This window comes from Melanerpes formicivorus, unplaced genomic scaffold (genome assembly GCF_026170545.1).
Source record: "Melanerpes formicivorus ecotype bairdi unplaced genomic scaffold, bMelFor1.0.p_v2 SCAF_11, whole genome shotgun sequence".
Classification (NCBI taxonomy): domain Eukaryota; kingdom Metazoa; phylum Chordata; class Aves; order Piciformes; family Picidae; genus Melanerpes; species Melanerpes formicivorus.
In genome coordinates, this window is record NW_027142363.1 from 2,468,257 (window position 1) to 2,481,944 (window position 13,688).

At 41.1% G+C, this 13,688-nt stretch overlaps 1 protein-coding gene across 2 annotated transcripts in view; it reads left to right on the top strand.

The window, feature by feature from the left end:
• The window catches only part of GBE1 (1,4-alpha-glucan branching enzyme 1), a 130,150-nt gene that overhangs the window by 52,906 nt on the left and 63,556 nt on the right, over positions 1-13,688 (top strand). For both annotated transcript variants that reach the window (XM_068144421.1, XM_068144422.1), the window contains exons 5-7: positions 1,651-1,786; positions 4,568-4,658; positions 5,695-5,904. In XM_068144421.1, the coding sequence (XP_068000522.1) occupies positions 1,651-1,786; positions 4,568-4,658; positions 5,695-5,904 (437 nt within the window). The remainder of the gene's footprint in view (positions 1-1,650; positions 1,787-4,567; positions 4,659-5,694; positions 5,905-13,688) is intronic.

The following is a 13,688-nucleotide window of genomic DNA, read 5'->3' on the forward strand; positions in this document are numbered from 1 at the left end:
TGAAGAAGGGGTGATTGGCATTAACCAATATGGCTTCACCAAGGGCAAATCATTCCTGGTGAATTTGATAGCTTTCTATGATGGAGGTACAACACCAGTGGATAAGGAAAGAGTAACTGATGTCATCTACCTGGACTTGTGTAAAGCATTTGACCCTGTCCTGCATGACATCCTGGTCACCAAGTAGGAGAAACATGGACTTGAGGGGTGGATAAGGAACCAGCTGGATGGCTGCACTCAGAGTTGTGGTCAATGGCTCAATATCCAAATGCAGACCAGCAACAAATGGTGTCCTTCAGGTGTCAGTACTGGGACCAGTGCTGTTTAACACCTTTGTCAGCCATATGGACAGTGGGATTGAGTGCTCCCTCAGCAAGTTTGTGGATGATACCATCTGTATGGTCTGGTTGACACTCTGAAAATGCTTTCCAGTGTTGAGAGGTGGGTGAAAGCCCGCCTCGTGAAGTTCAGCAAGGCCAAGTATGAGGTCCCACACCTGGGTCAGGGCTATATAGGCTGGGTGAGGAGTGTGGCTTGAGAGTAGTCTCAAGGAGAAAGACTCAGATGTGTCAGTTGATGGAAAAACTCAACGTGAGCTGGCAATGTGCACTTGCAACCCAGAAGGCCAGATGTCTTTATGACCTACAGTGGAAAAAGTGGTGAGAACATTTTTGGGTACAGACAAGGCCTTACTATATTAGAAAAAAAGAAAAATAATCCTTTTAGGCAGAGCAGAGATGGAAGTAAAATACAGGCAACAAACCACAGCCAGAACTCCTGGGTCTTCAAATCATCCCTGTAATTTGTGTTGACTTAAGCGTGGTTTTTTTGCTGGGTTTGTCCTAACTTTTCACAATGTCATTTGCATATCAGACTGATATCTGCTATCTGCTATCAGATATCTGATACCTGCTTTTGGGAAAAGTAGATTTGAAGGGGTAGTTTTCTGGGGTTTCTTGAAGTGTGGGGGTTTTGTTTCTTTGCTGTTTGTTTGGTTTGGTTTTTAAGTAATACCCCTGTCAAGTGTAAGGTCTTCAAGTATGCAGAGGAGGTTTTGTGAGGAGTTTCAGCTGGCCCTGCATTCTCTGAATGGTTTCACCCATCTAGACATTGATTCTGTACATTCACTTACAGCCTTGAAGTTGTGTAATTGTTCCATTTTTAATCCCAAGCAGTTGGAACACAGCTTGTTCTGTGCTGTGGAACTGTTCTTCAGGACTGAAATATTTTACTAATGTTAGTTTGTAGGAGGCAGGGAACTTAAAATACCTACAGAAAGCAGGTATGCCAAAAAAGAAAAGCCTGTCTGTTGTCATGCTTTATTTCCTCAAGCCTTTATAGCAATTGAGAGTAACTTTGTGGTACAATGGCTGCTAGAGTTTGTACACTGCTGTGTAATTTACGAAAGGATGTAAGAGCAGAGCTGAATTGTGGATGCTGTGTTGCTTGCACACGAAGACTTTTCCTTTAAAACAGACATTTTCTCTGACAGTTTACAATGCATAATTACTTCTGAAATGGTTGGGGTCTTAGGAAAAGCAAAACAAACCTTCAATTGTTTTCAGTCTTGTGCAAGTCATGTGGTTATGACAACACTTCCAGGCTTCTGTGTTGTAACCTTTTTCCTTTTCTTTCTTTGCTCTCATACAGCATAAGCATCCTTCTCCCAAGAGATTAAAAAGCCTAAAAATCTATGAATCTCATGTGGGGATTGCTTCCCCAGAAGGGAAAGTAGCTTCCTATAAAAACTTCACACACAATGTGCTACCTAGAATAAAGGATCTTGGTAAGTAATAACAGATACTGGCAGAGGTGAAACTTGTATCCATATTTTCCGTTATTAGAGCGGATCATCATCACTTGTCTGGGAGGGTTTTGCTTTTTCAGAATACATGCACTACAAACAGAGATTCTTAGGGCAGCAAAAATTTTATAAACAAGGGAAACCTATGTGGAGGAAACAGACTAAAACACATTATGTGAATCAAAATCCCTTCCACAGATTGGAGTGAAACATGATGGCAAGCCTACATAATGTTGGAAGACCATCTGCTTTCAGCACAGTTTGCTTTCCACTTGGAAAAAGGGCCTGTTCCGGGGAGATAGGCTTTAGAAAATACCGTGGGGTTAACTGGTTCTACTGATGTGCATCTTGTGTCTCAGGAGGGACAAAGAATATTCTGGATAGAAAGAACTAGCCTTGCTCTTTTCCAGAGTAAGTGTGGGCTGGGGGGTTTTGGTGTTGGGGTTTTTTTGTTGGATAGGATAGGATAGGATAGGATAGACCAGACCAGACCAGACCAGACCAGGTTGGAAGAGACCTTCAAGATCATCATGTCCAACCTATCATCCAACACCACCTAATCAACTAAAGCATGCAACCAAGCACCCTATCAAATCTTCTCCTGAACACCTCCAGTGATGGTTTGGTTTGGGAGTTTTTTGTTTGTTTTAATCCCTGAAGATTTCTTATGGATTACTGGAACATGAAAACTTTAAATGTAATGATGATACACTTTTTTTTTTTAGGAAAGAAAGTATAGTATAGTGGAGAAGATGTATGGAAAACCCCCCACCTGACAGGATTATCTCAGGAAGCACAGTAAACCTCAATTCACCTCAGTTTGTATTTGATATTTTTTGATATTTGATATTCCTGAGAGGTGAGCCCAAGCCAACCTCATGAAGTTCAACAAGACCACGTGCAATGTCCTGCACCTAGGTCAGGGCAATCCAAAGCACAAATACAGGCTGGGTTAGGAGTGGCTTGAGAGCAGTCCTGAGGAGAAGGACCTAGGGGAGTTGGTTGATGATAATCACAGAATGTTAGGAGCTGGAAGGGACCTCGAAAGCTCTAATCCAACCCCCCTGCCAGAGCAAGATGACCTACACCAGATCACATAGGAATGCATCCAGGTGGGTTTTGAATATCTCCAGAGAGGGAGACTCTATAACCCCCCTGGGCAGCCTGCTCCACTGTTCTATCACCCTCACAGTGAAAACTGTCTTTCCTCCTGTTTACATAGAAAACTCAAGGTGAGTAAGCAATGTGCCCTTGCAGCTCAGGAGGCCAACTGTATCCTGGGCTGTATCAAAAGAAGTATGACCAGCAGGGCAAGGGAGGTGATTCTTCCTCTCTACTCTGCTCTCATGAGACCCCACCTAGATGAGTACTGTGCTCAGTTCTGGTGCCCCCAGCACCCCCAGTTTTTCCTGGGGGTTAATACATTTCACTGAACTATGAAAGCTTTCTGCTCTGCCTACAGATTTTGCTTTGGGAAGGAGAAATGGCATGAAAAAGGTTTATAAACTACACAATAAAAACAATATCAAAATTAGGTGCAAGCTATACAGAAATGATCAATCACATTCATACTTACATGAAGTAAATACTGTGGAGTTAAGTCTTTAAGAGAAAAACCCAACAGCTTTGGTTTTGAAATGTCTTACTTGTTAAGTCAAACTTAAAGGCATCACTTTGTAGTGCTGTGTGCATGACATAGCAAAACAAACAGCAAGCAAACAGAAGGAGATTGATCTGAGGTTGTGTTTATAAAAATGCTGTAAATATGTGCAAGGAGCCATGAATAATAAGGCAGCCATGAATCTGATGAATTGCTGAGCTTATGCCAACCATCTTCTAATAACAACTTTTTTATCAGGGCAAAATTTTAAAATGAAACCAAGAATAACAAACTAAAAAAGCCCAACCAAACAAAAATATTTTGCCTTTTGAATTAAGATCCTTGTTAAACTGATATGGAAGAGGTGGAGGTGGTGGTGGTAGCAGTCACAACAGGCTGTAGGTTAAATGTCAAGATTGTCTTTTGCTTATAGTCCTGATTTGCTAGTTGTTCAAGGCACTTATTTAGTGATATTAAAAATATCATCATTTAAGATATGTGGAAAGTACTCTGGTTTCATCATTACTATTTCCTCTTTAAATTTGTCACCCTTGATATTGCCCTGAACTATCTTAGGTGATGTGAGAAACAGTGCATCTCCTACCCTCCTGTAATGTCTAGGTTTTTTGTGAACTCTGACCCAAAACACATTAGTTCTTGGTTTTCTTTCCTGGAAGACTCTCATAGAGGAGGAATTTAATCACTGAAGCTTGAAAACAGTGGGTTTGAAGTGGTAAAAAAAACAACATTAAAACCCATAGAGCATAAGGTATGGTTACTTGTAGCCAGTGCATCCCCAAACCTCCTGAGTGCAAATGTCAAAGTATAAGTTCAGGAGATGCAGATTGGCAAAACTGATATTCTGAAGGTAGGTTAATATTATATTTGCATGTCACTTACTGCTTTCTAAATCTTAAGTGTTTCAATACACCTCTGCAGGTGACTTGACAAATTGACCATTCCATTTTTAATACAAAATTATGTGATTAGGGACTCTTAGGTGAACCTCCTTCTTCAGATAGACTCAATCTTGTTGTTAACAATTAGAGCTAGAAGTAGCCAAAATGAGACAAGGCTGGAATGGATATGTTAGAAGTATTGAATCCTCTCATAGCAATCCTTAAGGCAGGGGTTTATTTCTTTTATTTCTATTATTTTTATAGGATACAACTGTGTCCAGCTGATGGCTATTATGGAGCATGCATACTATGCTAGTTTTGGTTATCAGGTCACAAGTTTCTTTGCAGCATCAAGGTAGGTTTAAGTACTTCAATATATTCTTTATTCTTTTACCTTTCTCTCCATCTATTGAGATCAGTACACCTTTACATATGTGTTTGCAAGTAAGGGCTTAATGGAAAGAGAAAACAATGACTTAGGTATTTGCTTTAGGTTTCTCTTAGGACAATGTGATCATCTGTTCTGTGAAACACTTCACACAAACAAAAGAATTCTAAGTGGCTTCATCTGTCATAGCATATTCCAGCTAATCTAGCCTCAGCAGTTCCTCTGCGTGGGTTTTCTGTGTTGTGGAATTCCTGATAGTAACAAACATGACATGGAAGTCATTATTCTATGATAAACAGAACAGTACACTACTTGTTCATAACACACTTGATTGAAATCATGCTTCTGCATGTTCTGTGGGAACTTTTCCCCATGGTTGCTACAGACTGTGCTTTGATTTGAGGCCTGGGATGCAAACAGATGAAAAATGTATTCAGGTAATTCTTAAAGTTGTGATTTATTTTCATTTACTTACTTACTACTTTTCCCATCTTGATGAAGCTCAAGTGCCAGCTAGGTGAAATTCAGATAGAAACTGTTAACTGACATAATTAGTTGAAGGAAATGTAAGTTGGACATGAGGCCAAAATCTTTATTTCTAAAGCTGGAAGAGAGTGTAGTGTCTGCACCAGAGAAGTAGGCAGGACAGCCCATGGTGCATTTTGTGGACTTTCAGGAGTGCACATTTACTTTTGTAGCCACTGTATGTTACTTTATTTTAGTAAGGTATGTATATATTCTTGTCTCTTTCAAAGTAAGGAGGCGTTCAGCTGTGTTTATACTGAGTTTGATGGATTAGGAGATTAGAAGGAAAGAATGGAAGTTTTAAACCACTTCTGCAAAACAATGCATGCATGATACAAATTTTAGAGTTGTCAGCTTGCAGGTGATGAAGGACTCCTGACATTGATGTAACTCTTGAGAGCAGCAGTCAGTATGAAGTATAAATCAGCTTAAGATGAGATTGTGCCGCTCATAACACATTGTATTTTCATACTGATAGCCGTTACGGAACTCCAGATGACCTCAAGGAAATGATTGATGTTGCTCACTCAATGGGCATCACTGTGCTGCTGGATGTTGTGCACAGCCATGCATCAAAAAACTCTGAAGATGGTCTCAACAAATTCGATGGCACAGATTATTGTTTCTTCCATTCTGGTTATAAAGGAACTCACCAGCTGTGGGACAGCAGGCTCTTTGACTATGCAAAGTAAGTATAGAATGGCACTTCAGGTCTGTTATGTTGTGTGACTGCTTAATTAGATACTGTAAAACATATATGCCCTTTTCATATTGTATAAAGATAGCTCTGCAAATCTGTTGTCAAACTTGTCAGATTGCTGAAATCTCCTGGGACAAAGCTCTTGCTTCAACTGACTCCATTCTTAAGAGCTGCTCTGCTTCAAGCACAACAAGCTATGCAGTGAGCTGGTTTTAGTCACTAAGGGCTTCTTTAGTCCTAATATCTGAAGCATTAAAAAATCTGTGTATTTTTACTCAAATTTTAATGCTTAAAATATATAACAATTTGTTCTTTTAATGCTTTCTTTTTGTGTGCATAGAGGCCTCAAGCAAGGCTGGGAAAGAATCAGAATTGACATTGTATTGCAAATGGGGGTTTTGTGGGTTGTTTGGGGTTTGTTTTCATTTAAGCTTTATTGACATGCTTGCTGTTTTCCATACCAGTAAACAAGCAGTTCTAATCTGAAAGAGGGGAGTATGAAAATCTGAGAGACTCAAGTTGCTTGCAGATGCTCAAGGTCTGCTGAAAATAAATCAGACCAAACACAATCTATTGAATGATATACAGAAAAGCTTGCTTTCTGAGATAAATCTTTTCAGCTAGTGCAGCTTTTTCCCTTTACAGTGCTTGTACTAAATCCTTTTCCTTCTGCAGTGGGAAGAACTGTTAAATATACAGGTACTTAAACATCAAATACAAAGAGTGTTCAATTTACTTTGGAATTTAGAGAAACTAATTCTCTGCCATGGAGGAGAATTAAGATCTTAACACTTATTTTGTCGGTGTGGTCTGTCTGTGTCTTCACTGGAAGCCAAAATGTAAATTAATTTCTCAGCATCATTTGCAAGATTATACAGTTGTCTAAGACGGCGACTGTACATACTAGGTGGCTAAAGATCTGTATCCATGCAAAACACTATACACTATTTCCATAGTGTATTTTAAATACTATGGTTTTACTAATATTGATTTAAATAGAGGGCAGCTCCAAGAAAAACAGTAACTGCCTGAAGGGAGGTTGTAGCCAGGAGGGGTTTGGTCTCTTCTTCCAGGCAACCAGCACCAGAACAAGAGGACACAGTCTCCAACTTCACCAGGGGGAGTTTAAGCTCGAGGTGAGGAGAAAGTTCTTCACAGAGAGAGTTGTTAGCCCTTGGAATGTGCTGCCCAGCGAGCTGGTAGAGTCACTGTCCCTGGAGGTGTTCAAAAAGGGATTGGATGTGGCACTTGGTGCCATGGTTTAGTAGTCATGAGGTCTTGGGTGACAGGTTGGACTTAATGATCTTTGAGGTCTTTTCCAACCTTATTGATTCTATGATTGTATGAAAACTGTTCAAAAGATAACCTGAATGTTACATCTCTAGTAATATGGTGCAGTTTAAGATAAAAACACATTTTGTACTGTGGCAACACTTAATGGACAGTAGAACTGTGGGATTTTATTAATTACATTTATTCAACTGCTGCATAAATCTGTCATCTTTGTGATAAATTGTGAACAGCAGCTTAAGAATTATGTTCTTCAAGATGTCAGATGAAAACAAAACCTTAATGAAGAACAGAATAGAAAGAACAGTAAAATGAGAACTTGGAGGTAAAATCATAGAATCATCCAAGCTGTAAAGGACCTCTAAGATCATCAAACCCAGCCATTTCAGACACTCCACCAAGTCTGTCACTACACCACGTCCCCAGGCACCAGATCTATATGGCTTTAAACACGTCCAGGGATGCCGATTCAGCCACCTCCTTGAGCAGCTCCTTCCAGTGCCTGACAACTCTTTCCATGAAAGCATTGTTCCTAATGTCCAGTCTAAACCTCTCCTGGTACAGCTGAATAAATAAAATCATCTTTTCTGCTTAGCTTTTTTTTCCTCAGCAAAAGTCTTGTAAACTAGACTTTAAAAAGGCAGCAACAACAACAGAAGATTCAGAAATAAACTTTCACAAATCTTGAGTGGGGATTATAGTTTATTTAGTTAGACAAGACCAAACAAACCAACAACTTGACAATTCTTTGTCTTAGTTCCTGATGAAAGATGTAGCTTTCATACCCCTGAACTGATGAAAGGGAAATGTTGTAAGGTATAAGGGGTGCCATGAGCTCTGGACCTATAGTGTAGCTGTTAGAATCTAGTTAATTTTATGGTAAATTAAGTACCTTGTCTGTATTGAGCTCATGTTTAAGACAGCTCACTTGAAATGCATGTAAACAGTCCCATCTTATGGAAGGATTCTGCTTGTAATTAATGTAGCACAAGCTAAGTATAACAATTTTTCTTTCCCCAAAGTACATTCAAAGATTATTCAGCTGCTAAGTTCGTTAGGAATGATGCTGCAGACCCTGAAAACCAGGTGGGATTGCAGCTAGAGTGGTTGATTGTATTTTAATTTATATTCATTTCTCCATATGGCAAATATGCCTAAAATCCTAATCAGGCACAACAAATTAAAAGCTGAGAACAAAATATTACCTAGCAAAGAGAAGTTGTATTTGGTTGGATTTTTTTCCAAGCACTACCTAAATAAAATGTGTAAATGATTCTGCCTTTCTGTGCTTACTGAGATGTGAGAGTGTTGTTTTAATTTTTGAGGCTCTGTAATTCTTGTGCTCTCATTCGGCTTTAGACAATCCTAAGGGAGAATATATATATGTATATAATATATAGATATATTCATAGAATCATAGAATCAACAAGGTTGGAAAAGACCTTTGAGATCATCAAATCCAACCTATCACCCAACACCTCATGACTAAACCATGGCTTCAGGTGCCATCCTTTTTTGAACACCTCCAGAGGTGGAGACTCCACCACCTCCCTGGGCAGCACATTCCAATGGCCAATTAATCTTTCTGTGAAGATCTTTCTCCTCACCTCTAGCCTACACTTCCCCTGGCACAGCTTGAGACTGTGTCCTCTTGTTCTGGTGCTGGTTGCCTGGGAGAAGAGACCAACCCCCACCTGGCTACAACCTCCCTTCAGGTAGTTGTAGACAGCAAGAAGGTCTCCCCTGAGCCTCCTCTTCTCCAGGCTAAGCAATCCCAGCTCCCTCAGCCTCTCCTCACAGGGCTGTGCTCCAAAGCCTGTGAGCCTTTAAGAATAATGGCAGAGGTAAAATTCTACAGAAATCATCTGCTGTCCTAATTTTTGTATTTGATTTGTCATCTTTTTTTTTTTTACTTAATACTGTAAGCCTTTTTACCTGAGCAGTTAGCCAAAGTTTTAAGTTCTTGCTCAGCCTAGAAGACAGAAAGTCAGAGGTTGGATTACATTCTGGATTTATTTAGTCTACTTCCTTGGATACTGCACTGTGACCAGCAAGAAATTGTATTAGTTATAAGATATCCCTGGCATCTGTTTTGAGCCCCTGTCTGCAGTGTCCTTTCAGACTGGATTTTGTGTCCATGCTCTAGTTTTGTGACATCATTAGATCATAAGTAGTGGGAATCCTTTGGCCTGTCCACCCAAAGGCTTTGTCATGTTTGTATTTGTTGGCAATCCTCTCTGGAAATTTATGACTTCCAAGTGCTGTGAAAAAAATTAAATGTACTGACCTAAGCAATGTAGTGGGAGGAATCTTCTTTTCTTTAGTCTCTCTGCTTCAGTTTTATGAAGTCTCCAGGTGACAGCCATGAACAGGTAGGGTTCAGAGAATAAACGTTGTCTCCCACAAGCCACAACTTGTATCAGATGACATGCTGGTGCCCCGCTGCCTAACAAGATCTTTCCAGCTCAGCCTCCTGAGCATGGGTGGAGCAACTGATCATAGCTCCATGTGCTACATTTTTTCCTGTTTTTCTTTGAGTAACTTATAAACTATTGCAGTTCAGAATCTGCTTTTAGGCTTGCCATCAGTGCAGCAGAAATAGGACAGCTGTGAGGCGACAAAGAATGTGGTTTAGTTCTGGTTTGTATGGCTTGTCCTCCAACTTTCCCACCAAAGTGATGTGGGTTGCCCAAAGTTCTCTACCGTGTCCTGTGTTCTAGCTTCACACAGATATCTCCAGCACTGTCTCATGTCTAAAATGGCACAGTACTCATGCATTTGGATATTGAGACAATGCTTTTCCTGCCATTCAGTATTTAAACCTTGTAGAGACCTTGGTTAAGTGGGGCTACCTGTCAGGCCTCATCGTTCTGTTAACCTATGGAGAAAGTTTTGGGGCTTAAGTAGCCTACAATTCACTGTTGGGCTCTTCCAGCTGTGGAAGTGGAAACTTGCTGCCTTATGTGAAAGCATCATCATGTTTTGTCAGTCTTCAGAAAGAAATGGATGTGTTTCTGCTCTGTAACATTTGCACATTGAGCATTTCAAACTGATGTAAGTTGATGCTTTATGAAGTACTGTGGCATAAAGATTATGGTTCCTTGCCTAATGCACTTAAGGACAGTTGGCACATAGATGTGAGCTAGAAAATGCAGCTAGTGTTCTACCTGCATAATATCTATAGCATATGCAATGTAATGTTGCATGTGTGTTCCTACCATCCATCTCAGGGCTGTTTTATTCATGCATGTTATCTGGAGCAAACTAAGCAGCGCACTCAAAGCGTCTGATAAATAAAACAGCTGAAGAGCCTCTGCTGGTCAGGCAGGTGGAAGAAAGGAGGCTGCTAGAACTTTCAGCAGACCCTTGATGGTGCTGAGTTAGTCTTTTCACATATGGTTACATTATGGTTATCCCTCAGTCAGGAGAGGGAAATGACCTAAGGATTAATGTATCATGTACAAGAGAACTGGCTTCTCAGAGTGTAGGTGTGCAGGAGTGTTCTCTTCTGCACTTAGGTGTAGGTGTTGTTGCAATGGCATCCAGTGGTGGGTCATGTTGGTCACAAATATGTATTTACTGGGGAGATGCTTTGTCCATCATTTCAGTGATAGTTCTCAGGGAGATGGATTCTCAGTTGCTGGATTTTCTTGGTCTGTTTTTGATTGCAGGGTAATTATAATAGGAACAGGGATATAAATTGTGTTTCATGATGTAAAACCTTCAGCTATGCTGATTTTAATTTCTTTTCTGCCAGTCTTACTTCACTAAATCAGTTTGGAGCTCTCCATAATATGCACTGGAATTGGATTTTGCTGCCAAAGATTGCTTTTTAATGAGTGTTTTAAGAAAGCAGTGCCTGTAATGTAATACTGAGGTTTAGTTGTTTAGGGTTTTGTTGTTGGCTTCCTCCCCTCCTCCTCCCCCCTCAAGCTCATAAATTTAATTATTTTGATTAGAGATTGACTTTAAAAGCCTGCCTGCATATGCTGCATATATCCTTAGCACTCTGCTTCTAACAGACTGAACCTTGCAGGTGTCTGTAAAGACACAAATGTACTTCATAAAACTTTTAAGACCTTCCATGTCTGTGAGAATCTTTGGGGTTTTGTGTGTTCTCTTCCTTTTAGCAGCCATTGTCAGTGTTGGCAAGCAAGCACTTTCAAGTATGGGCACATAGCAGTTAATAAATTGCCTTTCTTGAGAATGAGTACTGAAAGCATTGACAGAAGGGATGATATATTGAAACTTAGTGCAAGATAATTGGAATGATTTCAATAATAGTTTAAAGAAATGTTCCAGCTGTGAGTATGTGAATTGTTATACATGCAGCAGAGCCCTGCTGGAGAATTTGTTTCATTATTTTAATTAAACATTCATCTAGAAGTTTAATTTTTCTGCTCTGTTCTACTTAGGTTGATATAACAGACTGAGAGGCTTTGAATCCACAGATGCTCTGAAACTCAGACCTTCATGGAGTGTCCAGTTTCCCATATTAATCTCCAGCAGAGCAATCACAGCTTTGCCTGAAGTTTCTAAACTTCAGCTGTGCAAAATGTGGTATAGTAATAAGGCAATAAATTGATAGGTGAATAAAAGGCACACTGAAACATTTCAGCCAATTGTTCTACATTTGGATCAGCAGAGTAGGTTGAAATACAGAGGTCACCAGTTCTAGCCAATTCGATTCAATCATACCTTGAGTAGATGCAGTCACACTTGCTTGAATTTGAATAGGATATTTCAGTAGGGCTCTAAAATTAGATGACATTAAACACTATGGAATTGTTCCTTGTCAGTCCAAATTCATAGTATCATAGTATCAGTCAGGGTTGGAAGGGACCACAAGGATCATCCAGTTCCAGACCCCTGCCATGGGCAGGGACACCCCACACTAGATCAGCCTGGCCAGAGCCTCATCCAGCCTGTGCTTAAACACCTCCGGGGACGGCGCCCAAACCACCTCCCTGGACGGTGCACCTCCGTGCATTCCAGGGCTTCACCACTCTCATGGGGAAGAACCTCCTCCTCACCTCCAGCCTGAATCTCCCCACCTCCAGCTTCATTCCATTCCCCCTAGTCCTATCACTACTGAGATCCTGAGCAGTCCCTCCCCAGCCTTCCTGTAGCCCCCTTCAGATACTGGAAGGCCACAATGAGGTCACCTCAGAGCCTTCTCTTCTGCAGACTGAACAGCCCCAACTCCTTCAGTCTGTCCTCATAGGAGAGGTGCTCCAGCCCTCTGATCATCCTCGTGGCCCTTCTCTGGACACCTTCCAGCACCTCCAGATCCCTCTTGTAATAGGGGCTCCAGAACTGGACACGGTACTCCAGGTGGGGTCTCAGCAGAGCTGAGCAGAGGGGGAGGATCACCTCCCTTGCCCTGCTGGCCACACTTCTCCTGATGCAGCCCAGGATCTGATTGGCTTTCTGGGCTGCAAGTGCACACTGAGAGCTCATGTTGAGCTTCTCCTCCCCCAGCACGCCCAAGTCTCTCTCCTCAGGGGTGCTTTCCAGCCAGTCCCTGCCCAGCCTGCATTTGTGCCTGGGATTGCCTCGACCCAGCTGCAGGACCCTGCCCTTGGTCTTGTTGAACCTCATGAGGTTGGCTTGTGCCCAGCTCTCCAGCCTGTCACGTACAGTCTTCTTACTCAGGCCTGTAGTGGCAGAACAAGGTGCATTGCTTTTAAACTGAAAGAGAATGGCTTTAGATGGAACATGAGGAGGTAATTTGTTGTGATAAAGCTGAGGAGGCACACAGCAGGTTGCTCAGAGATGTGGAAGTACAAGTTATATAGCTGAAATGGTAATATCTAAGTATATTTAAATATGAACTTGTTTCTCATTTCTCTTACATGAAAAAGTATTTATGAAGCATGCAGAAAGCAGCACACTTGCAAGGTCTCAATGCTATTGACACAGTGTAAGATGAGCTAACATCTCTAATTGCATTCCTGAAGAATGTAGCTTTAGAAAGTGCAGCAAACTGAGAAATACTGTGTTATGCTTAAGAATTGATTTCTGTTTAATATGAATCCTGTGCTTCAGCTCTGTGCTGGTTTGTGCAGATGCCACAATTTTACATGTTGTGCTTGCTGAAAGGTAGTAGGGACTGGTGCATGCCTAAATCAATTTTGCCAGATGGCTGCTTACCTCTGCAGTCATTTCCTGAGTCTCATGCTGGGGATGATGTAAGATAATCTTCAGGCTCCCTGAGCCTACCACTGGAAATGTCCTTTTGCTGTGAAGATAACGATTCATTGTGCAAACTTTTCTGCCTTCATGCTGAACTCTCTCGTATTACTGAGCAGTCTTGCCCCACAGTGCTGAAAACAAAGTTTTGGGCTGTATCCAGTGCAGTTGTTTATGCTGAAGAGAAAGTCTGGGAGTATGAGGGGAAGTAATCTCAGGTTTGTATTAGTTACAATTAGTATAAGGAGTGAACTTTCCTTACCCCCTGCTTCCTCAGTGGAGGACATCCC